General features: G+C 42.7%; 1 protein-coding gene across 3 annotated transcripts; it reads right to left on the reverse strand.

The window, feature by feature from the left end:
* Positions 1 to 264: 264 nt before the first annotated feature.
* On the reverse strand, positions 265 to 27,524 carry LOC143482206 (NACHT, LRR and PYD domains-containing protein 3-like). 3 transcript variants are annotated; one of them, XM_076980501.1, is made up of 13 exons: positions 27,315 to 27,524; positions 23,994 to 24,075; positions 15,498 to 15,614; positions 15,119 to 15,235; positions 12,950 to 13,007; positions 12,583 to 12,787; positions 10,364 to 12,161; positions 3,572 to 3,748; positions 2,952 to 3,128; positions 2,456 to 2,611; positions 1,994 to 2,170; positions 1,658 to 1,834; positions 265 to 1,353 (listed from the first exon to the last, which is right to left on the reverse strand). In XM_076980501.1, the coding sequence occupies exons 2-13, from the start codon at positions 24,044 to 24,046 to the stop codon at positions 1,338 to 1,340; spliced, it is 3,228 nt and encodes a 1,075-aa protein (XP_076836616.1). In that variant the 5' UTR covers positions 24,047 to 24,075; positions 27,315 to 27,524; the 3' UTR covers positions 265 to 1,337. The 3 variants fall into 3 exon arrangements, 1 of the variants encoding a protein (XP_076836616.1); XR_013122161.1 differs by lacking the exons at positions 265 to 1,353; positions 1,658 to 1,834 and having other exon boundaries at positions 2,040 to 2,170; positions 2,456 to 2,582; XR_013122162.1 differs by lacking the exons at positions 265 to 1,353; positions 1,658 to 1,834; positions 15,119 to 15,235 and having other exon boundaries at positions 2,040 to 2,170; positions 2,456 to 2,582.
* Positions 27,525 to 27,964: the final 440 nt, after the last annotated feature.

A 27,964-nucleotide genomic window follows, 5' to 3' on the forward strand; every position in this document is an offset into this window, starting at 1 on the left:
CGCCTGGCAATGCACACCGCACTCAACCATCTGGAAGGAACTAACGTACGTCCGAATGCTGTTTGTTGACTTCGGCTCAGCTTTCAATACAATCATCCCATCATCTCAGAGATGCCAGGAGCAATGTAGCGCATGTCTGTGTAGTCTAAGCTTTCGATCCACAGGCCCGAGTCCACATGCTCCACCATTTGCTTCATTTAAATGTGGAACGTTTGTGTTCGTTTGTTTCTCCTTCAGGACACTGGGGGGAGCCAGATCTCAATACGAAAGACACAGTCAGTTACACTGAAAAGCGCACACACACTTTATTCAGGAAACAGGATGGCGAAAAACAGATGAACCTCAGCGGAAAATATGTAGATGATACATCAGATAGTGTGTGATGTTGCCAAACGAGAACATGATGCCAGCTACAGCCAGATCATGCCATATATAAAACACATCTGAGATAAAAAATAATACAATAAAATATTATGAGACCATGAGCCATCGACCATACCGTGTGTGCAGAGCAAAGTGTCCATTTTACTGAAAGGGATTCTCTTTCTAGGAAATTCAAACTCGAGGCTTCAATATGAAACTCATTTTATCTATTTTAACAAATGAGAAAAGTGCAGTAAGTCACCAGTGAATTTGACTTACTAACCCTAGACATATTTATACAACAGTAACTGCATGTTTAATACAACTAATGACAACATCTCGACTATGTAGAGAATTAACAAGTGTAGTTTTGTGGCTGTGAATCAGACGTGCGTAGTTCTGCTGTTGTTCCTCAGGGCAGTTTGGCTCATTGTGGTTAGACTTGTGCAACATGTGGGTGGCAGCGTTTGGAGCACTGGACTATTTTTATCGAGCATTCGTCGGTTTAAAGTGAGAAATATTTTGTGGACAAAGGAATCACCAACATTATAAATTGATATACTGCTGTCAATACTACTGTTATTAAAAGTTTGAATTATGGTTTAACAGTCACCTCCATGTTCCTGGTGCACTTTTACATTGTGATACATAATTCCACTTATTCCACTTCCACATCAGTGTTGATGTTTATGAACAAATGTTTATGATTCATTTGATTTTTTCTGAATGGATTCTATGAACCTTTTACAGTCATATGGTTGTAGTTTCAGGACCAGTGTGTGTGTGTGTGTGTGTGTGTGTGTGTGTCCTGGTGTCCAGATGCTGGAAGATATGGGGAGGACACACAGCCCTCATGTTCACACAATCACACTGACACACAACCATTGGAGTTTCATGTACAATTGTGTGTGTGTGTGTGTGTTTGGTTATCTTCTCTGTATATGAGACTAAAACCAAGTCAGATCACGTCAACTTCATAGTGACCGGACACTGTAAGACAGAGAATAGGACAGAATTATTGGACATGAACACACAATCATCACAGTCAGATATCAGACTCTATACACAAACTCAATCAGTGAAAACACCAGATTTCTCTCTGTTTCTCTCTGTCGCTGTTGTTTCTACAATGGCATTTGTGGGTTTCATTACACACAGAAGAAACCACATTAAATGTTTAAATAAATCAAATTCATTTGTACCTCTCTCTAATGAGCAAGCAATACAATGTGTGTGTGTGTGTGTGAGAGAGAGAACACATATTGACTGTGTGTACAAAGAGTCAGTAGCTCACTGTAATATATTCAGTGTACAGTGTGGATCCTCCAGTAGAGCAGAGAGCTTCTTTACTCCTGAGTCTCCTGGTTTATTGTAGTCCAGATTCAGCTCTCTCAGGTGTGATGAGGGGTTTGAACACAGAGCTGAATACAGAGCAGCACAACCTTCCTCTGTAATGTTGCAGACAGACAGACTGTAGAAATAAAGAGAAAAGTTCACGCTTACTTATCAACACACACTTGCACAAACACAGGCACTGTTTGTATCATGACATGCATGCAGTAATGTGTGTGTGTATGTGTGTGTGTGTGTGTGTGTGTGTGTATAAAGAGACAGTAAGTCAGTAACTCACTCCAGTTTCTCCAGTGTACAGTGTGGATCCTCCAGTAGAGCAGAGAGCTGCTTCACTCCTGAATCTCCTGGTTCATTGCGGTACAGATTCAGCTCTCTCAGGTGTGATGAGGGATTTGACCTCAGAGCTGAAGCCAGAACAGCACAACCTTCCTCTGTAATACTGCAAACAGACAAACTGTAGAGAGAAGGAGAAAAAACCCTCACACCTATAGATCAACACACACACACACACACACACACACACACACACACACACACACACACACACACACACACACACACACACACACACACACACACACACACACACACACACTTGCGCACATGCAGGCACTGTGTGTTCATGACAGACATGTAGTGATAATGTGTTTGTATGTGTCTGTGTATATGCATAAGTGATGGGGTGTGTGAGTGTTCAGGGGGGGCAAATGCGTAAAAAGACAGTAGGTCAGTAACTCACTCCAGTTTCTCCAGTGTACAGTGTGGATCCTCCAGTAGAGCAGAGAGCTGCTTCACTCCTGAGTCTCCTGGTTTATTGTGATACAGATTCAGCTCTCTCAGGTGTGATGAGGGGTTTGACCTCAGAGCTGAACACACACACACAGAAACACATACTCTGTGTGTAATCAGGTGAGACATGCAGTGATGTGTGTGTGTGTGTGTGTGTGTGTGTGTGTGTGTGTGTGTTTGTTTATAGAGAGAGAATGAGCAAGAAAGAGTGTGACTGTGAATCTAATCAATTCAGAGACAGTATGTGTCTCAGAGGTAAAAGAGGGATACTGACTGTGTTTGAAACAAGGGAATATTGACTGTGTGTGTGTGTGTGAGAGAGAGAGAGAGAGAGAGAGGGGGAGAGAGAGAGAGCAGGAGAAGAAATCGACTGTGTGTGTGTCAGAAAGGAGAATCTTGACTCTTTGTGTGCGTGTTTGTGTGTAAAGACCCAGTTAATAACTCACTGCAGTATCTCCAGTTTACAGTTTGGATCCTCCAGTAGAGCAGAGAGCTGCTTCATTCCTGAGTCTCCTGGTTTATTGTGGTTCAGATTCAGCTCTCTCAGGTGTGATGAGGGGTTTGACCTCAGAGCTGAACACAGAGCAGCACAGCATTCCTCTGTAATACTGCAGTAAGACAAACTGTAGAGAGAAGGAAAAACTCACACTTACAGATCAATAAACTAACACACTCATGTAAACACAGGCACTGTGTGTGTATTCATGACATACATGCAGTTATGTGTATGTATGTTTAGAGAGAGAATGAGCAAGAAAGTGTGAATCTAATTAATACAGTGATATTGTTTGTCAGAGATGAGAGGATACTGACTGTATTTGTGAGTGAGTGTGTGGGATAAAGAGAGGGGGAAAGAAACTGACTGTGTGTGTGTGTGTGTGTGTGTGTGTGTGTGTGTGTGTGTGGAGAGAGAGAGAGAGAGAGAGAGAGAGAAAGAGAGAGAGAGTTGGGGAAATACTGTGTGTGTTTCAGAAGATATTGGCTGAGCATGTATGTGTATGTTTGTTTGTTAGAACGAATATTGACTTTGTTTGTGTGTGTGTATAGAGTCAAGTCGGTAACTCACTGTAGTTTCTCCAGTCTACAGTGTGGATCCTCCAGTAGATCAGAGAGTTGCTTCACTCCTGAGTCTCCTGGTTCATTCCAGTTCAGATTCAGCTCTCTCAGGTGTGATGAGGGGTTTGACCTCAGAGCTGAAGACAGAGCAGCACAACCTTCCTCTGTAATACTGCACCTAGACAGACTGTAGAGAAGGAGAAAAATTCATCACACTTACAGACCAACACACACACGTGAACACAACAATGTCTCCAATTTAGAATAGAATAGAAACAGTCTTTATTGTCCCACAGGTGGGAAATTTAGGTGTAACAGCAGCCGCAGGTGATAAAAAAGACAGATTATAAAAACAGCACAATATCAACAATAATAATAATAATAATAATAGTAATGATATACTGTACAGGGCTGTACCAGTTTTGGGTTCACCTGGAACCCATCCTTGGGGGTGCCCAAGGATGCTGCTAAGAATTAGTTGTTACATGAAATGTCTTTGTTTTTGTTATATATAGCCTTTTGTCAAAAAAAATCATCCTAATTTCTATTAATAAATATTTTTAAATGATGTGTATTAACAATAGGCTTCTTCCTTACTACACATTAATAAATCACACCCTACAGTTGCACAATCCAAATGAGCAGAGCTGAACACGCTACAGGATAGTGCGAAGGACGAGGCACAGAATCCTTGCTTAACGCACGGTCACTTTATTATATGACAAAAACAGCGCAGTCCGCGCACGTAGAAACATACAAATACACAGAAACGTGTATGACGCAAACAACGACGAGCACAGGACACTGCGCGAACGCACATTAAGTAGACAAACCACATAAACCCCACGTGATGACGAGACGAGCCACCGGTGAGACGGATTATCACAAGACGCACCCGCCCCCACGGAGATCCACTGACGCAGACGAGTAGACGCAGACGACGTAAACACACGCCCAAAAGGGAGGGGTCGGGGACCGTAACGTGACAAATGGCTACTAAAAAAACTTCAAAAGTATTTTGAAAAAGATAAAGATGAATCAAACAAAGTGCAAGTTATATCATCGACGTCTTTAATCTCACATGACAACAACCAACATGGCATACCATTTAAAACGCGTAAGGCGAAAAAAAAACAGTTCAGCCGTTTGTCGTTTAGGTTTTCGGTTTCCGTCTCGTCTCGTCACAGTGCGTCTCGGCAAGTAGGCCTATAAATATTTTTTGTTGTTGTTTGCTTTTTAGACCACGTTACTTGAACCTTTCCTTATAATTTTTTGCTGTTGTGTGGCAATTGTTTTTATATCTTCAGACAGGCATATTTTATTTAAAATATTTTTGACATTTTGCACAGTGCCTGTGTGACGCGCGGCGGAGCAGGGAAGGATGAGACACGAATCCTCTATTGCAGCAGACGTCACGGCTTTTATTACACAGATTATTGCGCAATAGCGCACGTAGAACATAAACAGACTCTTGATACGTGTAGACATTAGACAACGACGAGCACAGGACACTGCGCGAGCGCACATTAAATAGACAAACCACATTAGCCCCATGTGATTACGAAACGAGTCACAGGTGAGACAGATTATCATACGACATAGCCATAACCACGGATATCCACAGACGCAGACGATGCACGTGGACTACGTAAACACATGCCCAAAAGGGAGGGGCCGGGGTCCTCAACGTGACAGACGCCCCCTCCAAGGGCACTACCCGTCCCAGGGTGCCAACAGGACCGAGTGCCCCGAACCCACGACGATGGGCGGATCCGACGCGCTCAGTCCTGCGTCTGGGAGGTGACTGCCCTTGGCGAAGCGTCCGTCTCGAATCGCCTAGCACACCCTCCCTGGGAATACAGTGGAGAAAACGTTAGACAGGTTGAACGGGACGTTTACGAACATACACACAGGAACACTTACACACAGAGGAACAAACGGGAAAAAGGGATTTGGTAGACATATGGGTAGACTTACAAACACTGGCACACACACACACGAAACAGGCGCCAGGCTACGCACCAGGAGTAGGGCGATAAGGGGAGAGAGATCGGGAGCTGCAGGTGCTGCAGCGAACGGTCCTCCTCAAGCCTTTGCTGCAAAGCGTCCGCCCAGTGCAGCGCGGCTGGCGAACACGCCTGGTGCAGCGCGGCTGGCGGGCGCGCCGGGTGCAGCGCGGCTGGTGGACGCGCCGGGTGCAGCGCGGCTGGCGGACTCTCCCCCCAGCTGGCCGTATGGTACGCCCACCTCGCTCCGCGACCGTCCTCTGGAGTCGACCGTGGGCGCTTCCACCTCCATCTCGGTCGCCTCGCTGCCCCGGCTCCAACTCATGGGCTGCTCCGGGCTGCCACCCCGGGAGCAGTCCATCCTCTCTCCTCCGGAGCGATCTGAGGACGGGGTCCATCTCCCCTTCACAGTCCCAGCAGAACACTCAGAGGGGGGTGGACTGCCCTCGTCCTCTGAGTAGAGTTCGCTGTCCGTGCACTCTGAGACGCCCGAGTGCACGGACAGAGGACGATCTTCCTCCTCGTACTCCTTCTCTTCCTCACCGTAACCTACGGCAGGTGCGGAGCACTCCGACTGAGAGTAATCTTCATACTCCCCCTCCTCCTCACCATAGCCTACAGCCGATGCGGAGTACTCCGACGGAGGGTAATCGTCTTCGTACTCCTCCTCCTCGCCACCGTAGTTAACGGTGGAGGCGTCCTCCTCCTTACCACCGTAGTCGACGGTGGAGGCTTCGCCTACCGAAGGGGGGGTAGTCCTCCTTGACTTCATCCTGCTCCTCCCCCTCAGAATCCTCCTCCGGGGTGGACGCGGTGGCGCCAAACGTGCTGGCGCCCTCCCTCTGTGGCGAGATGGCGCGGGAAGGAGCAAGGTGTCTCTCCCTCCATAGACGCACCACCCTCTCGCGGAGCTCCTCCGCCAGCTCGGGGTCCCTGCGCTCGAGGTTCCGAGCTGTGGCCAGCTGGTAAGCACACACCGGGTCCTTCTCCAACTCCTCGACCGTCGGTGTGGCTTCTTGGCACGGGGAGGAGCCCTCTTCCTCTAGCTCGTGAATGCCCACCCGTATGGGCAAGAGCTCCCGCGACGAAGAGGGATGCTTCTCCCGCCACGCTCGTACCGCCTCCTCGCGGTACTGAGCCGCCTTCTTGGGGGAGGAAGACTCCCGAGCGGCGCACAACATGTAGGCACACACCGGGTCCAACTCGAGCTGTTCTAGCATCAGCATGAGCTCATGGCGCTGGGGGGAGGAAGATGCACGGTGGTGCCTTTTGCTGGGGCGCTGACCCTTCTTCGGCCTAATCGTGTAGCCTGGCATGGTCCTGGTGTCTCGAAAAGGCTCGTCGTTCTGTGACGCGCAGCGGAGCAGGGAAGGATGAGACACGAAACCTCTATTGCAGCAGACGTCACGGCTTTTATTACACAGATTATTGCGTAATAGCGCACGTAGAACATAAACAGACTCTTGATACGTGTAGACATTAGACAACGACGAGCACAGGACACTGTGCGAGCGCACATTAAATAGACAAACCACATTAGCCCCACGTGATTACGAGACGATTCACAGGTGAGGCACATTATTCACACGACATAGCCGTCACCACGGAGTTCCACTGACGCAGACAAAGCACGTGGACTACATATACACACACCCAAAGGGGAGGGGCCGGGGTCCTCAACGTGACAAGAATATATTTAAGAGTGGAAAAGAAAAGGGGGAGAGAAAATTAAAAGAGAAAAGACAGAAGGGCAGGGAGAACAACAACAACCAGCTCAAATGACCACTGCAAAGAAGAGCAGAAAGTGTACCCAAGACATTAAGCACAAATGACTGTGATGTATGTGTATGTGCGAGTGTGTGTTTATGTGCAACATAAAAGTGCAACATAGGATAAATGTACGGAATGTATTTAACAGCAAGGGTAGAAAGCTGCAACAACATTCCCCCAGAGGCCAGAGGCAGGCAGAGAAAGACCCAGGAATAAATTTGACTTTGACATTAGTGACGGCTAATCTGTTAGCTCGTTTTGTACCTAACTATAGTATCTATCTATCTATCTATCTATCAGTGTTGCGAATAACGCCGTTAAAAATAACGGCGTTAGGTAACGGCATCATTTTGTCAGTAACGGGATAATATAATTAATTACTTTTCCTGTCGTTACAACGCCGTTGACGTTACTGGTCATTAAAAGCGGTGCGTTACTATATATTGATATACTAACAGTAATCCGAGCGGACCGCTGCCCAGGCTAGTAAGGAGTAACAGATCTCGATAGGTCACAGTTCTCGGTGTAACACCTGTTTAACTTAACAAGTCAGTAAGCGATTGGCTAAGGCAGCGTTATTGTAGCCAATCAGAGCCAGTGTTTTTACACGCGTGCCGAAGCACACGACACAAACGGAGAAGAGGCAGAAATGACGAGTCAGGAGCAAGCCAAAGAAAAATGATCATTTTCAAGGTGGCGATATAAACATTATTTAAGAAAATACTTGAAGTTCCTGAATGTCTACCAGACTGGGTATTTGATTTGTTTAATTAAGAATAGAGGTTTAAATGTTAAGTTTACTTCTGTTATGAACAAACCAGTTGTCTCAGGTTGAGAGAATTTAATTTAATTTGATAGATGTAAATGCACTTTACTGTGTAGTAGGGTGTTTCTTATTTGGGGTTAAAAAAAATTTTGTTTGTTTTTCAGTGGGCCACCCATTGAAATGGTTCATTTTGGTGAGAAAATAAATGTGTAAAAATTTCAAGGGGAAAAAAAAAAATTTTACTGGGCGCTACCAGTCATTGAAATTTAAGGCATATTTTATTATGCGCTCTTAGTCATTAACATAGGAAAAAATCATAAAACTGATGGAGACTGGTGATAATGACTCATTTACTTGGTACACATTTATTTACTTATTACATGCATTAAAAACATCAATTTTTTGTCATTGCATTTCTACTTATTTATTAAAAGACAGCAATAAACATGCTTTTTTACTTTACTTCTAACCCTTCATTCCATTGGTCTTCCTTTTGTTTCAAATAATCTGAACGCTTAGCTTTATTCTCTTTATTTTTCTTCAACTTTTCCCATTCCTTGTAAATGTTTTCGATTTTAGGGACAACGTGCTTCTTTAATTGCACTGGTATTCGGGCCTTTGACCAATCTTCAAAAACATCATTTGCTGTGGAATGTAATGCTTCCCTAATGCTTTGCTTGGCAATCTGCTTGTAATGGAAGAAAAGGGCCAACACTTCCCTTTTTGAAGGAAGCATAACACTATCTAAAGAAGAGGACATCTGTCCAATAAGCCATATCTCCGTTTTCTTTCTGGTAGCTATCGTTGCACTGGTTGATGAAGCCATCATTGTACAGTAGTTACACTAGTTTAACCTGCAAAAGGAACAATTAAGCATTATAGACACAATTCTGCACACTAAAAGTAAAAAAAAATTACTAGTTAAAAGAGGTTTGTACGCTAAGCACCAACCACTTTTGTTGCACAACATCATATGCAACATAAGCATTTTTAGGGTACATTTGCGCAATACTGTAGGGTCGGTAGCGACCCCTAAAAATAATTCTTAAAAAAAAAAAAAAAGGGTATTACTTTTTTATGATAATGAACCAAATGGCAGGGTGGCCCATACAAAAATCGAATCTTCAAAAATAAGAAACACCCTACTGTGTAGGCTATATAGTGTAACTGTTTACTTTTGCTTCTTTTTTTTTCAAAGATTTGGGATTTTAAAGGATTTTATCCTGCACTGGTCTGTTGATGTGCAATAAATGTCAAAAGTTAAACACCTTTATGATCTACTCATTTCAACTGACTGTGAAAACTGCTTTTTCAAAAAATCCTTATTCATTGGCATATAACGTTTTTTTTTACTGTAATGCAAATAGTTACTTTCCCTGGTAACGAGTTACTTTTATTATAGAGTAATTCAGTTACTAACTCAGTTACTTTTTTGAACAAGTAGTGAGTAACTATAACGAATTACTTTTTTAAAGTAACGTTCCCAACACTGCTATCTATCTATCTATATAAACGTTTAATGCATCATTTTCAGATAAAAAAAAAATTAAGTGAAGATAATGCCACATTTGCTAGCTCCACGTCACTTCAGAGCCCATTTCTGCTAGCTGTCCTCTTTCTCCCACACATACCGAAGAGGCTCACAGCTTGAACGATTCCTTTACAGTTTAAGAAGTTTAGAGGTATAGAGAATGTGGTACAGTATTTGTCTGCAAATGTCTTTTTGTCTTTTCGCAGAATACTGGAGTCGATGTCTTGTAAAAATAACAATGCATCAGCTGCAGTGGCTGTTCTGGGGGGGGGGGGGGGGTGGAAGTGCCCCTGTCTCAACATCCTTGGACCCTCAATGAAGCATTAGACAAATCACTTTTGTAAAAGTAGGGGGTTATGTCATGTAACAACTTTCCAGCTACTTTTAGCATTATGCAATGTATATGCTAAAGTGAAGCATTTTATAAAATTGGTTATGCATATTGTCAGGACTTATGCTGGACTGTACAGTAGAATTTAATCCTAACACATTTTAAGTTCTAGTTCAGTCAGTCATGTTTCTATTGCTGGTGGGAGGTTTAAGTAAACCCAATAATAGAAAAACCCTACCGTAAAAAAGAGATACAGTGATAATATGTGTGTGTGTGTGTGTGTGTGTGTGTGTGTGTGTGTGAAAGAGACACAATGTCAAAGTGTGAAAGAAAGAATATATAAACTGAGCAATGTCTTTAGTCTTACTATGATTTTGTTTTTTAATGAAAATACTCACTCAGCTTTTCTGGATGCTAAGACCACTGGCAGCAGTCTCAGTAGACATTCCTCTGATGGGTCATATTTACTCAGGACAAACTCATCCAGCTCCTCTTCTGAGTTCAGCAACACAAACATCAGAGCTGACCACTGAGCAGGAGAAAGTCTGGCTCTACGGAGACAATGACTGGGTCTAAAGAAATGATGGCGACCTCGTCTTCTCAGGTATGTTTGGACTTCTTGCTCTAGAGAATGATCATTCAGTTCATTCAGACAGTGGAACAGATTGATGGATTTCTCTGGAGAGGGATTCTCCCTGATCTTCTCCTTGATGTGCTTGGCTATTTCCTCTTTGCTCTGTGAGCTGCTTCCTGTCTGTGTCAGTAGGCCTCGTAAGAGAGTCTGATTGGACTCCAGTGAGAGACCCAGAAGGAAGCGGAGGATAAGGTCCAGGTGTCCATTCTTACTCTGTAAGGCCTTGTCCACTGCATTTTTAAGAAAGTCAGACATTGTTGTCCTTTTAATGTCAAGTAGGACTGCAGTGGTTTGGTGTTCTAACACAGTAGTGTTGTTCGTGATGAAGGAGAGAAATGCATATAAGGCAGCCAGAAATTCCTGAACACTCAGATGCACAAAGCTGAACACCTTCCCCAGGTACAGCACAGACTCCTCTCTGAAGATCTGGGTACACACTCCTGAGTACACTGACACTTCTTTGATGTCAATGCCACACTCTCTCAGATCTTCCTCATAGAAGATCAGGTTGCCCTTTTCCAGCTGTTGAAAAGCCAGTTTTCCTAGTGCCAGAACAATATTCCTAGTCTGGTCAGGATCAGGGTCAGATTTGCCATGGTACTTTCTGCCCTTGTGATTGATCTGAAAGATCAGGAAGTGCGTGAACATCCGAGTCAGAGTCTTGGGGATCTCTCCACTCTCTGCTTCACCCAACATTGTCTCTAGAACAGTGGCTGCAATCCAACAGAAAACTGGAATGTGGCACATGATGTAGAGGCTTCTTGATGACCTCATGTGTGAGATGATTCTTTTGGCCAGGATCTGATCACTGATTCTCTTTCTGAAGTACTCCTCTTTCTGGAGGTCACTGAACCCTCGAACCTCTGTTACCAGGTCAACACACTCAGGAGGGATCTGATTGGCTGCTGCTGGTCTAGAGGTTATCCAGAGGAGAGCAGAGGGAAACAGATTCCCCTTGATGAGGTTTGTCAGTAGCACATCCACTGAGGTCGACTCTGTTACATCCCACAAACTCTCATTGTTGTGAAAATCTAGAGCAAGTCGGCACTCATCCAGACCATCAAAGATGAAAATGACTTTGTAAGCATCACAGTCTATTAATTCTAATTGTTTTGTATCTGGGAAAAAGTGATGAACCAGATCCATCAGGCTGATCTTTTTCTGCCTTATTAAATTCAGCTCCTTAAAAGGAAGTGAAAATATGAAGAGGACATCCTGATTGGCTATTCCTTCAGCCCAGTCCAGAATAAACTTTTGCACTGAGACTGTTTTCCCAATTCCAGCAACTCCTTTAGTCAGCACTGTTCTGATGGGTTTGTCTTTAAAGAGGTCATTACATTTGATGGGTGTCTCCTGTGTTGCTGGTCTCCTGGATGCTGTCTCAATCTGTCTCACCTCATGTTCATTATTGACCTCTCCACTCCCTCCCTCTGTGATGTAGAGCTCTGTGTAGATCTCATTCAGAAGGGTTGAGCTTCCATAATCTGAGATTCCTTCATTTATTCTTTTACATTTCTCCAGTAGTTTGTGTTTGAGCTTTTGCTGATATACAGAGACCAGCTCTAAAACAACAGAAACACATGATAACAGAAACACATAATTATTATTTTTGGAAATAATGATTTTTTTGGTTATTGTGTCTGATGTTAAAATCAATATCCTTAAAGAGGAAAAAACGGTAAAATCTAAAACCAAATGAATTGCAACACCCTCTATTAAAGGAAGAGGGAACCTATTAGAGTTACTAACTCATGTCAATATAAGTACTAACTAAAGGAAGTTAGAGTGATACTGCCATCATATAGCCATGATCAAGAGTTCTTACTGGTCTGTAGTGTGTTAGTGAGGTCTGTCTGGTTCATGACCCAGATCTCTTACTGGTCTGTAGTGTGTTAGTGAGGTCTGTCTGGTTCATGACCCATATCTCTTACTGGTCTGTAGTGTGTTAGTGAAGTCTGTCTATCCATGACCCAGATCTCTTACTGGTCTGTAGTGTGTTAGCGAGGTCTCTCTGGTTCATGTTCCTCAGAACGTGCAGTGTGATCTTCAACACCCGCTTTCCGACACTGTTCTGATCCTCCTCATCCTCCACCTCTCCCCCAGAGCATGCTGGGTAATCTGGACTCAGTATCATCTGAAACCTCTTCAGCTCCTTCTTCACCAGAGAGATGACTTTGTGCTCCAGCTCCTGGTAAATAAACATCAACAAACATAATCATAAAACACCATAATGGTACAGACATTAGCTGTATTGAATAAATAAGTGGGATTTTATAATATGATGAACACACTGCATTGTTTATCACACAAACACACACACACACACACAAACTCACAGCCTTACACACACCTTGAATACGGATGCCACATGTTTTTTGTAGGGGAGCACTAATTTTTCCTTTTGTTCACTGTGGACAAACAGAACACTGAGTTTAATGGGAAATATGTAGCACATTCATCCCTGTACATCACACCATTAAACACACCAGCAAATATTGTACAATGCAGGCTGGATTACCTGATGTAATCCCCTAAACCAGTGGTCCTTACTCCCAGTGCTGGATGAACTGATTGAATCCCCTAAACCAGTGTTTCTCACTCCCAGTCCTGGATGAACTGATTCAATTCCCTAATCCAGTGTTCTTCACTCCCAGTACTCCCAGTTTAGTATTTTCTTGCTCCACACCTCATGTGGAGGACTTCGTGATGAACTGAGTGAGTTTGATCAGGTGAAACTGGGAGTGAGGAACACTGTCCTAACCCAGGACACCCTCTTTATCTCATCACTACCACCAGGAGACCATTCTTACCTCATCACTACCAGGAGACCATCCTTACCTCATCACTACAACCAGGAGACCATCCTTACCTCATCACTACAACCAGGACACCATCCTTACCTCATCACTACAACCAGGAGACCATCCTTACCTCATCACTACAACCAGGACACCATCCTTACCTCATCACTACAACCAGGACACCATCCTTACCTCATCACTACAACCAGGACACCATCCTTACCTCATCACTACAACCAGGACACCATCCTTACCTCATCACTACAACCAGGACACCATCCTTACCTCATCACTACAACCAGGACACCATCCTTACCTCATCACTACAACCAGGACACCATCCTTACCTCATCACTACAACCAGGAGACCATCCTTACCTCATCACTACAACCAGGAGACCATCCTTACCTCATCACTACAACCAGGAGACAATTCTCACCTCATCACTACAACCAGGACACCATCCTTACCTCTCATCACTACAACCAGGAGACCATCCTTACCTCATCACTACAACCAGGAGACCATTCTTACCTCATCACTACAACCAGGAGACAATTCTCACCTCATCACTACAACTAGGGTTGTCCCGATCCGATATTTGAATCGGATCGGCCGCCGATATTAGCAAAAAATGCGTATCGGTATCGGATCGGCAGACACGAGAAAATGCCGATCCAGACTCCCGATCCAGTTTTTTTAAGTCCGATCCCGGTTTTCCTGCGCACCCATTTAGATAATCCATTCCAGTTTTTGCTAGTGAGAGTAAAATCCGGTCCGCATTTTCCAGCACACCTTCAGCACACGAGCGTAGTTTCTGCCCCAATTTAGCTCCGTGGCATCTCGGACCGCGGTGTAAATTTGAAGTTATCTGTCAGTTGTGTGGGATTATTTTACCTTAAAGGATGACAAAGACGAAGAGGTAGAGTGCAACATATGCCACAGTAAAGTCAAGCGTTGTGGTAAAGCTGTAAGAACTTTTAATACCACCAATCTAATCAAGCATTTAGCGAAATACCACCATAAACAACATGACGAGTTTCTAATGAAAACCGAAGACAAAAAGAAAGGTCCTACACAACTAACACTGGCAGAAACGTTTGAATTGAAGGGAGTGTATAGATGGGGATGGAGCAGCAAAGTGTGGAGTAGAAGGCATTTTGCTTTTAATTAGTTTACGATATGTGCACGGATTTTTTTTAAAGCTTTGGTTTACACTTGTTCAAGAGCACTGATGGATGTTAATGTTAATGTTAGACTATTTTCCACTCGGGTTGTGTGTTTTTTTAAAAAATATAATTTACAATATTATTTGCACTTGTGGCTTTTTAATCCTTGGTTTACTGATGCTATTTCTGTTTGTTATTTAATATTTTGTCTATTTTGAGTTTATTAATTGCTAAATAAACAGGTCAGTTTCTCCTTACCAACCATTGTGTATTATTCAAACACACCTAATTCAGCTGGCTACTTGTTATCAAGAGTAAAATGCTTTTCAACATGAGTTTGACAACAAAGTAAGTTGGTTAAATAACTTTAAACTTTAATACATGCTCGGATAGGCCGGTATCGGTATCGGCCGATATCGGTATCGAATCGGAAGTGCAAATAAATATCGGTATCGAATCGGAAGTTCAAAAAGCTGGATCGGGACATCCCTAACTACAACCAGGACACCATCCTCACCTCATCACTACAACCATAACACCATCCTTACCTTTCATCACTACAACACTCTCCATCTCTGATGGTAAGTGGAGGGTTCATTGACTGGTCACTCTTCATGGATACACAGCTGGGTTCAGGTGTGTCTGATCTCTTAACCTTAATCAGACTACCATGCACAATTAAAAAGGTTTTTCATCATTGGATATTCATGGTAACAACTATAAACATATTCTTAATATCAATATTCTAAAAATCTCTTATTGATTCAACTGTAAACAAATTCTTAATATCAATCTTGTTAATATCTCTTATTGATTCGATTATACATTCTTAATATCAATATTTTTAATATTTCTTATCAATTCAACAGTTTGCAATTTACATTACCTGAACTCAGTACAACAGTCACATTCCTACATCATCATTACCTGAACTCAGTAGGATCCACTTCCAGTCTGAAGTTACGTGGAGGGTCCATTGATCCGTCACTCTTCATGGACACACAGCTTGGTTCAGGTGAGTCTGATCTCTTACGCTTAGTCACACTAACACACAAAATTAACAAAAAATATGGCTAATGTGAAAATGCTAAAACAATGTGTGTAGAAATGGGGGAAATTCAATTTTATATGTTTTGTATATTCTGAAAAAAATTTTATTCAACATTTATTGTTAAGATACTATAGTAATTGGAAATATAACAGTATTTATAGTGAATATTAAAATCTATGTTGCTAACTAATTGATCTTAGTGAAATGAAGGATGTAGCAGTACTAATTCCTCAGAGTTACATTCCCTTCATAATTGGGGTTTTAGTTCATGTTTTAGTACAGGCTTTAGTTCAGGTAGCTACCCTACCTGCTTGCCTACAACCAAGGATGGAAAAAAGGTGCAAAAGGATTAATATGTGTAATAATCAGAGATTACTTCACTACTGTAATAATAAATTTTATGTATAGGCACTGTACATAAAAGAGTAAAATCAAAGCAAAGAACATAAACATACAAACAACATAAGCAACAAAAAAAATAACGATGCAATTTTAAAATAACAAAATAAAGGGAGAAGACTAGAGATTATATGCAGTCCTAAACAGGTGCGTTTTAAGGCATGATTTAAAAACGTCCAAGGAAGCAATATTTCGGATGTCCGGTGGAAGAGAGTTCCAGAGACGGGGAGCTGAGCGACTGAAAGCTCTTAGCCCCATGGTGCTCATACGGGCCGGGGGAACAGTGAGACTGATGGACGAGGAGGATCTGGGAGTGCGGCTGGGTCTGTTAATGTGCAGGAGCTCAGTGAGATATGGAGGGGCGAGGTGATGAATAGCCTAAAATTTGAGAAGTTGAAGTTTATAATCAATGCGAGATTTAACAGGGAGCCAGTGAAGCAGCTGAAGAACAGGATGTGATGAAAGGATGGGGTTCTAGATATGACATCTGAAGAACAGGACTAATGTGATGAAAGATTGAGGTTCTAGATATGACACGGGCAGCAGCATTCTGAATCAGTTGTAGCTTATGGAGGGATTTGAGGGGGAAACAGAACAAAAGAGAATTACAATAGTGATCAGGGAATTAACCAAGATGGCAATATTATCAGGAGTGAGAGAGGGACGGAGACGGGTAATGTGACAGAGATAAAAGTATGCAGACCAAGTGGTGTTATTTATATGGGTTTGGAAAGACAGTGCTATCAAGGACGACACCCAGACTCTGAGGGGAGAGAGGAACAGTGGTGTTGTCTATGGAAATGGAAAAACTTTTTACTTTTGCAAGAACCGATTTAGTACCAATGAGGAGGACCTCTGTTTTATTACTGTTGAGTGAAAAAATTTGAGGAAAACCAAGACTTGACTTCCTATATGCAATCACAGAGGGAGGAGGGAGGGAGGGAGGGTGGAGTTGGGTTTGCTAGAAATGTACAGCTGGGTGTTGTCTGCATAACAATGAAACTGGACTTTATACTTATGAAAGATGTGACCTAAAGGAAGAAGGTAAATGATTAAAAAATAGGACCAAGGACTGACCCTTGGGGAACACCAGAAGTGAGGGGAGATGGCTGGGATGTGAATGTTTTCAATTGAATAAACTGAAAGATATGTGGTGAACCAGGCCATATAGGCCGTAAGGTGAACCCCGTTTTCGTTCTGATCCGCTCCGCGCTCTCCGTACTACATGCCCGTTAGCTGATAAAAATGATCAGGTTATATTGCATGTACCAAAAGTTTCGCATCACAGAATCCTGTACTTTGTTTAAACCGAGACGGTTTCTGAAGAACTATTTTCCTCACGCTGAATGACGATTTTGACGTCAAAAGACACCGCGTGACCGCGCTAAACCAATCACGTAACTGATTTACAACAACAAACGGGAAAAATGACAACCTGCCTAGTGCTGTCAAATATAATCCCAAAATATAATTTTATAGTGGGCATAAAATAATTGATTAATATCAATGATGTTATGGGATGTTATGTATTGGAAAGTAATTTCACACCCACACACATGCACAACACATTATGGCAATTCAGACATACATTGATATTAGGATTAGACAAATACAAAGATTGTGTAGCAGTGTAGGCTACATAGTCATTCAACTTCTCCCAACATCTGTGTGTGTGTGTGTGTGTGTTGGGGGACGGGATTGGTCCATTCTGATGACGTCTCAACCGTGGCACCTCTCGCGAGGCAAAGTGTTATTACGCCTACCAGGCACTAGTCCTTACATCAAACGCTGCGAACAAAAAAAGTACAGTATTTTGAGCGGCGAAACTTTTTTAAACCTCAACATAACTCGTTCTTTTTATGAGCTGAAGCGTGTTTGGTACGGAGAGCGCGGAGCGGATTTTTTTTTCTTAAGGACTTTTCGATGTTCACCTTACGGCCTAATAGGAGTGTTGGGAAAACCAATGGCTGATAATCTATGAAGGAGGACACAAGGAGAAAAGTGTTGAATGCCGCACTCAGATCAAGGAGGATGAGTATGGATAAAAGACCTGAGTCAGCTGCAGTAAAGAGGTCGTTTGTTATTTTGATGAGTGCTGTTTCTGTGCTATGATGGGGATGAAATCCAGATTGAAATTGCTCATAGAGGTAATTATTGGAGAGGTGAGTGAGAACTGTCTTCTCAAGGATTAAATAAATTGGAGATAGGACGGAGGTTATTGAAGTTGTTAGGGTCTTAACCAGGTGTCTTTAATATAGGGGTAACTGCAGCAGACTTTAATGACACAGGGACAGATCCAGAGGTGAGAGAAGAATGAAGAATGGCAGATATCAGAGGCAAAATAGAGGGTAGACATGCTTTAACCAGGGTTGTTGGAAGAGGATCAAGTTGAGAAGTGGAAGATTAGAAAATGAGTAAATGGGCGAACGAGGGGGCATGAAACCGGGGGAAATAGGGTAGAGAAAGTGACAGAAGGCAATTGCTATCCTGGCTATGACATCACGGTCAACTGTCCTACTAGAGTTTCTCAGAGGGCAACGAGTTTTAGACCAAATGGTATTTATGGCTGACACGTTGTCGATGTGGAAGTTCCGTTGGGACACGCGGTGGATGTATCGGCCTTGAAAGGGCCGAACGATGTCCGGGTAAATGTGGAGTACCGGTGTCATATAAGACAGTTTGAACCACAGCTTGAGAAGTTCAGCAGCCGAATACTGGTGTAGCTGAAATACCATCGACAATACAGCCCAAACAAGGACAATCCATACAAACAGGTCATTATTCCACATGATGGAGGGTAGCATAGAGAAGCAGTAGGGGTGTGACGATACACTCAGCTCACGAGATTTTAAGAACACTAAAATGACAAATTATATGACTAACGTTTCAGAGGCAGAGGTAACGCAATCGCAAGTATATGAATATTTATTATAAGAGAAAGCAGCAAAACACTAGACAGAAACACCAAAGGCAGAAAGGAGCTACACTAACAATAGAAGGGGTAATACTGAGGTACGAGAAGGTAAGACAACTAGGGAAAGGGAAAACACATGAAGCTATTACTACTAAACACACTAAGAAAACACAAAGGGGAGAACCATATACAACAAAGGGCAACTACTCAAGGGAGAGAAAGACTGAAACACAATACCAGTCTATGGACTAAATACTAAACCAGACTACAGAAAACGTAACTAGGGGTAAACAGCGAGGGGGAAGCTTAACAAACCAACATGATATAAATGAGCTAGTCTACACGGAGCAGGGAAAAGGTCAATGAGGAGAAACATAAAACCATGAACACAGGGTTGCCAACTCTCACGCATTGAGCGTGAGACACACGCATTTGACCGTTTTCACACGCTCTCACGCCACACTTCCGATATCTCACGCAGAAAAAAAATATCTAGTTTATTTACCTCTGATCCATATCTATGATTCAATGAGTTACTAGTTCGCTCTGGCGCCAACCACCCACGATCGATAGATCGCGATATAACACTTAATTTGTGTCCATTTTACGCCCCCCCCTGTCAACAACTTACGCTCGCCACCTCTCCTCCGGGTTCAAATCTCACGCAAAGCGATCTTCAAAAGTTGGCAACCCTGTGAACAGGCAGAACAATAAGCGGAGAGCGGAAAAGCAAGGAGGGACTCACATATATGGAATGACCGACATGGGAGTAAAACACTAAGGGGGTTATATACACAGAAAACAAGACGGTGAAACGAGACTCAGATGTGTGGGTACTAACGACGAGGGCGTGACAGACAGAGGTGGGAACGAATGGGAGCGGGGAGCTAGGCGGGACCAGGGAGGAGGGAGGGGCTGGACGTGACAGACTGGACAACAGACTTTTATTTAACTGAGTTACACATGCATTCTGAAATGTTTTATTATAACTCCTAACGTGCATGATGTAAGCATGAATTTTTAACAAATTTCTTCCTCTACAAATTGAAATTAAAATGTCATAAAAGTTCAAATAAAATAAAAATATTTCTCCTTTTTTCAAGCACAAACAATATTACAGTGAGTCCCCGCTTAACGGCGGGGTTAGAGACTGAAAAGTTTGTCGTTAATCAGTTTTCGTCGTTAAGCGTGACCCTAGATTTAGATACGCTTTAATCGTAAATACTAAACAATGTTTACTAACAAAAAACTAACAATGTTCTCATACACAACACTCCACTGTGCTGCCACTGCTCCTCCGTGCACCGCACAAAATTTTAAAAAAGTCTGTCGTAACTCCGGTCCGTCGTTAACCAGACCCGTTACGCGGGGACTCGCTGTATTATGTGTAAAACAAAAAGTTCTTCTTTGTCAATACAGAGTGCAAATAGTGCAAACAGCCTGACCAAGTATGTCACTGAATTTGCTGCAACTACACTGCCATGTTCATTTTTAAGAATATTAGCATGTCCACATATTAGCATATTAGCATCCCCACACTGCTGCCGATATCCTTTGCTGTCTCAACTTGCCAAAGCGCCTTTCTGTCCCTGCTACCTCTGTTCAAGTGAGATATGTTGATTTGAGTACTGAGCTGTGGTGGTGCTGTAAATGTCTCTGCATCCTGCTCGTATTAGTCGTGGTGTACGGGATTATTTTCATACAATGTTTGAAAATATCAGTCACTCTCTTGCCATTTATCATTTCCGCCGGGTACCCAAAATGCTGCCAAACAAATGATTTGAAAGTGGCGGGGGCATCTTCAATAGTAATACCTGTATTTTCCGACCATGGACGTAATTTCATAGGTGGGGGGGGACACAAAATTTGTTGATGGGGGGGGGGACAGTGTTACCGGAGCGGAGCTTGGAGCGGTCGTTTTCTGCATGGTCCTAGCGCTAGATTTGTCGCTATTTAAATATTAGTTTTTTAACCGTTAAAAAGTGGGGGGGACATGGCTTCGTAGCTATTTAAATATTTGGTTTTAATTGTAAAAACTGGGGGGGACCAAAACTGGCTTTTGAAAAAGTGGGGGGGACATGTCCCCCCTGTCCCCCCCAAATTACGTCCGTGTTTCCGACGTCATTCTGGCTGCTTGCTGGATCACAAATCCCGCAAGATAGATTTTTAACATGACGAGAAATATTGCGGAGTAACATCTCACGAGATTCAGGTATGCCAGTCAGACCATACTAAACATACAGTGTAGTGGTTCTGGTAGAGGACTGGGTCGGAGACCTAACTATGGAATTAGCCAGATCTCTAAAATTGCATGCTCATAGAGAAACATAAAGTAAAACAAATAACCGGAGAGTAACACGCGCCAGCGTTCACTTCCGGTTCCTGGACATAAACGAGCTGATATACTTACTGTACTTAAGTACTAAAATGCTGTATCTGTAGTTTACTGGAGTATTATTTTTTTCTTTTACTTCCACTTTTACTTCACTACATATTTTCCATTAGTTTATTACTTTTACTCTGATACATTTTTTACGTGCTGTATAGTTACTCATTACAATTATAAACATGTTAGCTAAGAATCAAACCCATATTAGCATCATTGCCAGAGCGGTAGATGGCGCTGTCACCGGATCAAGCGATCAGGCTGTCTCATGAGAAAACTGCGCGTTCTCCGGTCGCGTCCTGCCTTTTACTCTGCTGCCTGCCTTCACTGAACACTTGAGCTTTGTAAGCTAGGTATACTTGAGGCGTCACGACTGGCGCAAGGGTCCGTGCGGCAAAAATGATGCAATCGCGGTGGCTCCGCCCATACATGTTGGCCCCACGAATGGTCGCGTCGTGAGGTCGCGCACCACTCGATTTTGTGCGTGCAGTTACAAGGTGGAATTCATGCACTTGCATGAAACTTTATATGTCCATTTTCAATATTTTCCAGCACCTTCAGCTTAATTTACATATTTATGTAAATACACATATACTCGAAATAATTCCAAATAATTAACTTGTAACAGCAGAAGAATAAGTGTATTACATTAGCTTGTTGGCGTTTTAATGTACATATATTGGCACCTTCCACACCTTTAACATCAAGTCATCGTGGCGGTGAGGGTGAGGAAGAAGACAACCCCTGGCCCTACCTAGAGACAGTGTTTTCGTTTGCCGGAGATAAAGTAAATTCCTATATAATGAAGTGCCTACTCTGCCTGCCTAAAGAGTGTGAAATATTGGCCTTCAAAAATTCACCTTTGAACTTAGAAACACATCAAGGTAAGTTACACATATAGCGCACAGAAGACACACCAGCTTGAGCTGTCAGTAAGCGCTAGTTCAAAACACAATACTTGTACTTTTTACTTTCAGTACTTGAGTAATACATTTTAGAATAAACTACTTGCAATACTTAAGTACAAAAAATGCTGAATACTAAAATTTACTTAAGTGGAAGTACAACTGTAACGCTGAGCGCTGTGGGAAGGATGAGGCACGAGTCCGACCGATTACGCACAAACGTCACTTTAATAATAATACAGATAGCGCAGACAGCGCACATTGAACACTTAAACATTAAGTGATGCGAGACAAAGACAAGCATGGGACACTGCGCGAACGCACATTAATTAGACAGACCACATGATCCCCAAGTGATGAGGAGACGAGCCACAGGTTAGACTAATGAACACGCTCGGACACAACCACACCCACGAAGATACACAGACGCAGACGACTAGCTAGACGTAGACGACATAAACACACGCCGTGACAACAACTTCTACTAAGTCACTTTTTTGATAGAGTACTTGTACTTTTACTCAAGTATGGGTCTCTAATACTTTATACATGTCTGGTAATAATGTATCTAACTCCAAATTATAATTGGTTTGATGCTAAGAGAAATCCCTTCTCAAAAGCTCAGCTAGAAGATATACCTAACCAACTTCATAAAGTTCCTATATGAAGCTATAAACAATAGCTAGCTTTGTCAGAGGTTTATCATAAACATGAGCAATGGATGGGATACTTTATAAGGAAAATCAATATTTATACATACATGGACCTTTATCTGATACTTATTATTAGTTCATCTGACCAACTATAGCTATAACCAAAGGAGAGCATGGTCACACAGTTAACCAGATATATTAAACAACCAACAAAATATTAAACAATAGAACAACTATTCTTAATTAAAGTAGCTCAAGATAATACTCAGTGGAAACAGTAATACAGACCAGTGCAGGTTGACTGATGGTGCACGAGAAGAACAATCCTGAGAACAATGAGAAGAAGGAGAAGAATGGCCCCTACACCAAACCCCTCTCCATTTAGGACCCAGCATATTAAAGCGACAGCAGTTGTGTAAACCAGGTTAACCAATGGGAATCAGTTTGACAGTTTAGATCAGGGGTCGGCAACCTATGGCACCGTTGGCACGCCGAGGCATAATCACTGGCACGCAGCACGCTGGACCAGCATCAGCAAAAAAAATTAATAATAAAAAATCTCAGACAGAAAGCACGATCCTCCAATCGAAATCGCTCCTCAACACTCTGCACTCAGCTCCCGCCACCGACCCATGTTTAAATTTGTTTAAATAACCGTAACGACCGCACGGCGCTGCGTGTGACATAAACCGCGTCAAGGCTGATTATTTATTATGGATTATACTTTCGCGAGTGACCGTAGCGCACGACTCCGCACCAGAGACCGTATATATATTATTATTTGTTGATAGTGGCACACTCATTGACTAGACATGTTAAAGTTGGCACTCCATGTCTCAAAGTTTGCCGACCCCTGGTTTAGATAGAGGACATACAGGACCCTCACCATTGGGTTCAAGTATATATTCTTTCCCAGTGAGGTAACACTTAACCTGAGAGACCATACTGAGGACACCACCTTTCCCACTACTGAACATGCTGCAAAATGAATCTTAATATGCCAAGCAACCACATTGATGTAACCAAGAATAAACATGGGAACTTCCTCAACTGTGTCCCTCCACCCCCCCCCCCCCCCCAACCCCGGATGACACGCATCTCATGTTACTTCTCACCTCTCTCCTTTCTGTGTGTGATGTTCCCCACAGACACTCATTCTGGAGGTCATGTCTCCTGCTACAGATTATAGCTGCAAACCTGTAAACACACAAATGCACCTAAATAATGCAGGACACTAATTCAATTACAATATTTACATTTACAGCATTTGACAGACACCCTTGTACAGAGAGAATTACAGAAGAGCTCTGTAGTCTCTATATATGTAGTCTACATAACTAAATCACTTCTGTGTGTCACTCTGAATAAGAGTGACTGATAAATGCCATGAATATTAATGTTCATCTGAGCACAGACAGGTTAGTGTCAGGAACACAGACAGGTGAGTGTCAGGAACACAGACAGGTTAGTGTCAGGAACAGAGACAGGTTAGTGTCAGGAACACAGACAGGTTAGTGTCAGGAACACAGACAGGTTAGTGTCAGAAACACAAACAGGTTAGTGTCAGAAACACAGACAGGTTAGTGTCAGGAACACAGATAGGTTAGTGTCAGGAACACAGACAGGTTAGTGTCAGGAACAGAGACAGGTTAGTGTCAGGAACACAGACAGGTAAGTGTCAGGAACAGAGACAGGTTAGTGTCAGGAACACAGACAGGTTAGTGTCAGGAACACAGACAGGTTAGTGTCAGGAACACAGACAGGTAAGTGTCAGGAACACAGACAGGTTAGTGTCAGGAACACAGACAGGTAAGTGTCAGGAACACAGACAGGTTAGTGTCATGAACACAGACAGGTTAGTGACAGGAACACAGACAGGTTAGTGTCAGGAACACAGACAGGTTAGTGTCAGGAACACAGACAGGTCCCATCCAGCAAATTTGTATGGGCCCCATGTGGGGTTTATGATGGGCTAAATGATGGGCCCCAACAAGGTTACCCATTTTGGACCCAACACATTTTGTCCTCAGTCTCCATGTGGGCCCCTTGAGCAGCAGCCCATATGGGTTAACGACGGGTTTAAAATGGGTACAGTGTGGGACCCTAATGGGTAGGATATGTTGGGTTCATACGGGCCCTTCATTTAGAACCCAAGCGGGTTTTATATGGGTGCATGATGGGCACAGGCTGGGCCCTTCATGGGCAAATAGGGCTGAGGACACCTGGGGCCCTTATGTGCACTGTATAATGGGCCCCATCAGGGTAGCTGAATTTTCAGCTAATGCCAACGATACCAAGCAAACATGGTCATAAACTAGCAGGCTAGGTAGCTAAGTATCTTTAACCTACATTTAGAAACTGTCAAAAGTAACTCAAGAAGGCTACTATATCCGAAATTCCGAAGGTAGATAACATTATTTCAAAGCGAACTTGCTTGCAGAGCTAAAGCAAAAACGACCACCGTAGCTAGCTAGGAACATTTAATAAACGCTAGCTGGGACTGTCAGCTAATACTTAGTAAACTCATTAAGCAACTCCTGTCCACGGAAGAATCTTATATTGTTAAGTTCTATGTAATATACCAAATAATATTAATTTCTTTTTGGAAATAGTAACACAGAAAACATTTACCTGTAAAATGTACGCTCTGTCTGAGGGAGACGGTCTGTCAACTCAAGAAAGAAAAAAGCGCAGGAGAGAGTCTCACTCACTCACTCACTCACTCACACACACACACTCTCTCTCTCTTAAGTAAAACTTTACAGTCGTGTAAAAATGCTAAAAAGTGCTTTTCATTGATTTAATGTTAGTTTTTACAAAGTATAAAAAACATTTTAGGCTGTCTAAAATCCAGCTATGCCAATGGTTAGCCCAACCACACTTAATGTTTTCCCATGTGGGACCCAACCAAAACCCATCAGATGGCCCACAATAAACCTACCTGGGAAAGCCCATGTGAAACCCAGTTAGTTAAAAGCTAGTTTCATGGGTTGCCCAAGCAGTGCCCAAACATAGCCCACGCAATTGCCCACTGGAGACCCAAGTGGGCTGTCCCACATAAAACTACACACTTTGAATGGGAAGCCCAAGTGGTACCCAGTCACAGCCCACATATTTGCCCACTTTGAGCCCAAGCCCATCTTAAGCCCGATAAACCCAGGTAAATCCCATGTGGGGCCCACTTGAACATGCTGGCTGGGGTTAGTGTCAGGAAAGGAACACAGACAGGTTAGTATATATATTATATATACTGTATATGAATCTGTACATGAAACGTAGTGTATATGACAGCTTTTATTTTTTATTGTCATATGGACAATATTACTTCCAGCAATAATATGATTACAAAGCCACATAGTGGCATATCAAAATAACTAACAAACTTAACAACTTGACAGGGGGAAAATACAGGGGAAAAACAACTGGAAAACTACTGAAACCTACATTGTTCACTCAGTGAGTAACCTCTGCAGCTTTTCTTTTTATCTCTCTCGGCTTTTCAGCGCCACGTTTACGTTTCGTAGTTTGTTTAGAGCCTGGCTTAGACTGCTCCATCTTTACAGCAATGCGGACCTATTTTTTCACGTTTCAGTAGTGTGAACCGTGTCGCGGAGGGATCACATGATGAGTTAGACCCTCAGCAGTGTCAGTGTGCAACTGGCGTCTCTCTCTTGACTTGTCACTTGTGGGATACAAACAGGGAGATATCATTAATGTGGCATTAGTATGGACGAGGCTACTCGTGTCTACTTGTATTAATAAGTGACACAGCTGTATGTTTTCGTAGTCCGGTCCAACTCGTTCATGTGTTAACAGGCCCAGTCCGCGGCTGCGCTGAGCAGGTTAGTGTGACTGGATCGGGGGAGGTAATAACACCGTTAAACAGCAGCGTGACTACGGGCCGGGGCCGCAGTGCGCGGCAATGGCTCCTCCACGGGCCGAGTTAAACCACCGGCGGCCCACTAACCCATCGGCCCACCGGGGAAATCCCCGGTAGTAATGTATGCCAGTCCGCCCCTGTCTCTGGTACAACACTCCGAATATTCCCCCATAAATGTTCTGTTACCATGGTAGCAGCAGCGTATTGCGGGAAGAGCGTGTTGTTAATTAAATAACGGAGAAACGGGTCTGCTGGAAATGTAAATGAACAGAATGTCCACTTCAACAACTACACTGACATGTGGCCTACACCACTGGTGCAAAAATAACCTGACACTGTTAGTGCTGTATTCGTGTAAACTTTTACATAATCCTAGATTATCATCAAACGAGTTTAGTTCGGCTGAGACAACAAAATGTCACCCAAAATCTTTACGTATTCAGACAGTAAAACACATTTTGTTAACTGAGAGTTTCTGTATAAACAGTAGAAATTGTTATTTTTGTAATGCAGGTTCATATAATTCTTAGATGACAACTCAGGTTAAGATACTCACCGTGTTTCTTTCCTAAAGAAATTGATATTCCTCTTCCCACTTTCACTTTAATTCGGATTTCAACACAAGAAGAGGACGGGTTTTGAGTAGCGGACTCCAGTAACAGTAACCAGTGATCACTTTGTAGAAGTTCGGTCGCGCTATATAGTACGGCTTATGTGCGCGTCTACATCTTGTACTACGCGAGCTGGTTTGTGAAACCACGTTGTGTTAAGAAATCGTCTCAAGGCGTAGATAGCCATCAATATGGAAGCCCATCCCCGCCGCTTGAAGAAAAAAAAGTCCATAGCCTATAGTATCTCATAATTATGACTTAATATCTCATAATTATGACTTACAATCTCATAATTATGACTCCGTATCTCATAATAATGACTTAGTTTCTCGTAATTATTACTTACTTTCTCATAATTATTATGACTTGGTATATCGTAATTATGACATATAGTAGCCTATCATAATAATGACTTACAATCTCATAATTATGACTTAACTATCTCATAATTATGACTTACTTTCTCATAATTATGACTTAGTATCTGATGACTTACAAGATGAGATGCTAACTCATGAGAAAGTTAGTCATAATTATGAGATACCAAGTCATAATTATGAGACTGTAAGTTAGGGTGACCAAACAAGTCATAATT

The sequence above is a fragment of the Brachyhypopomus gauderio genome, chromosome 18 (genome assembly GCF_052324685.1).
Source record: "Brachyhypopomus gauderio isolate BG-103 chromosome 18, BGAUD_0.2, whole genome shotgun sequence".
Lineage (NCBI taxonomy): Eukaryota > Metazoa > Chordata > Actinopteri > Gymnotiformes > Hypopomidae > Brachyhypopomus > Brachyhypopomus gauderio.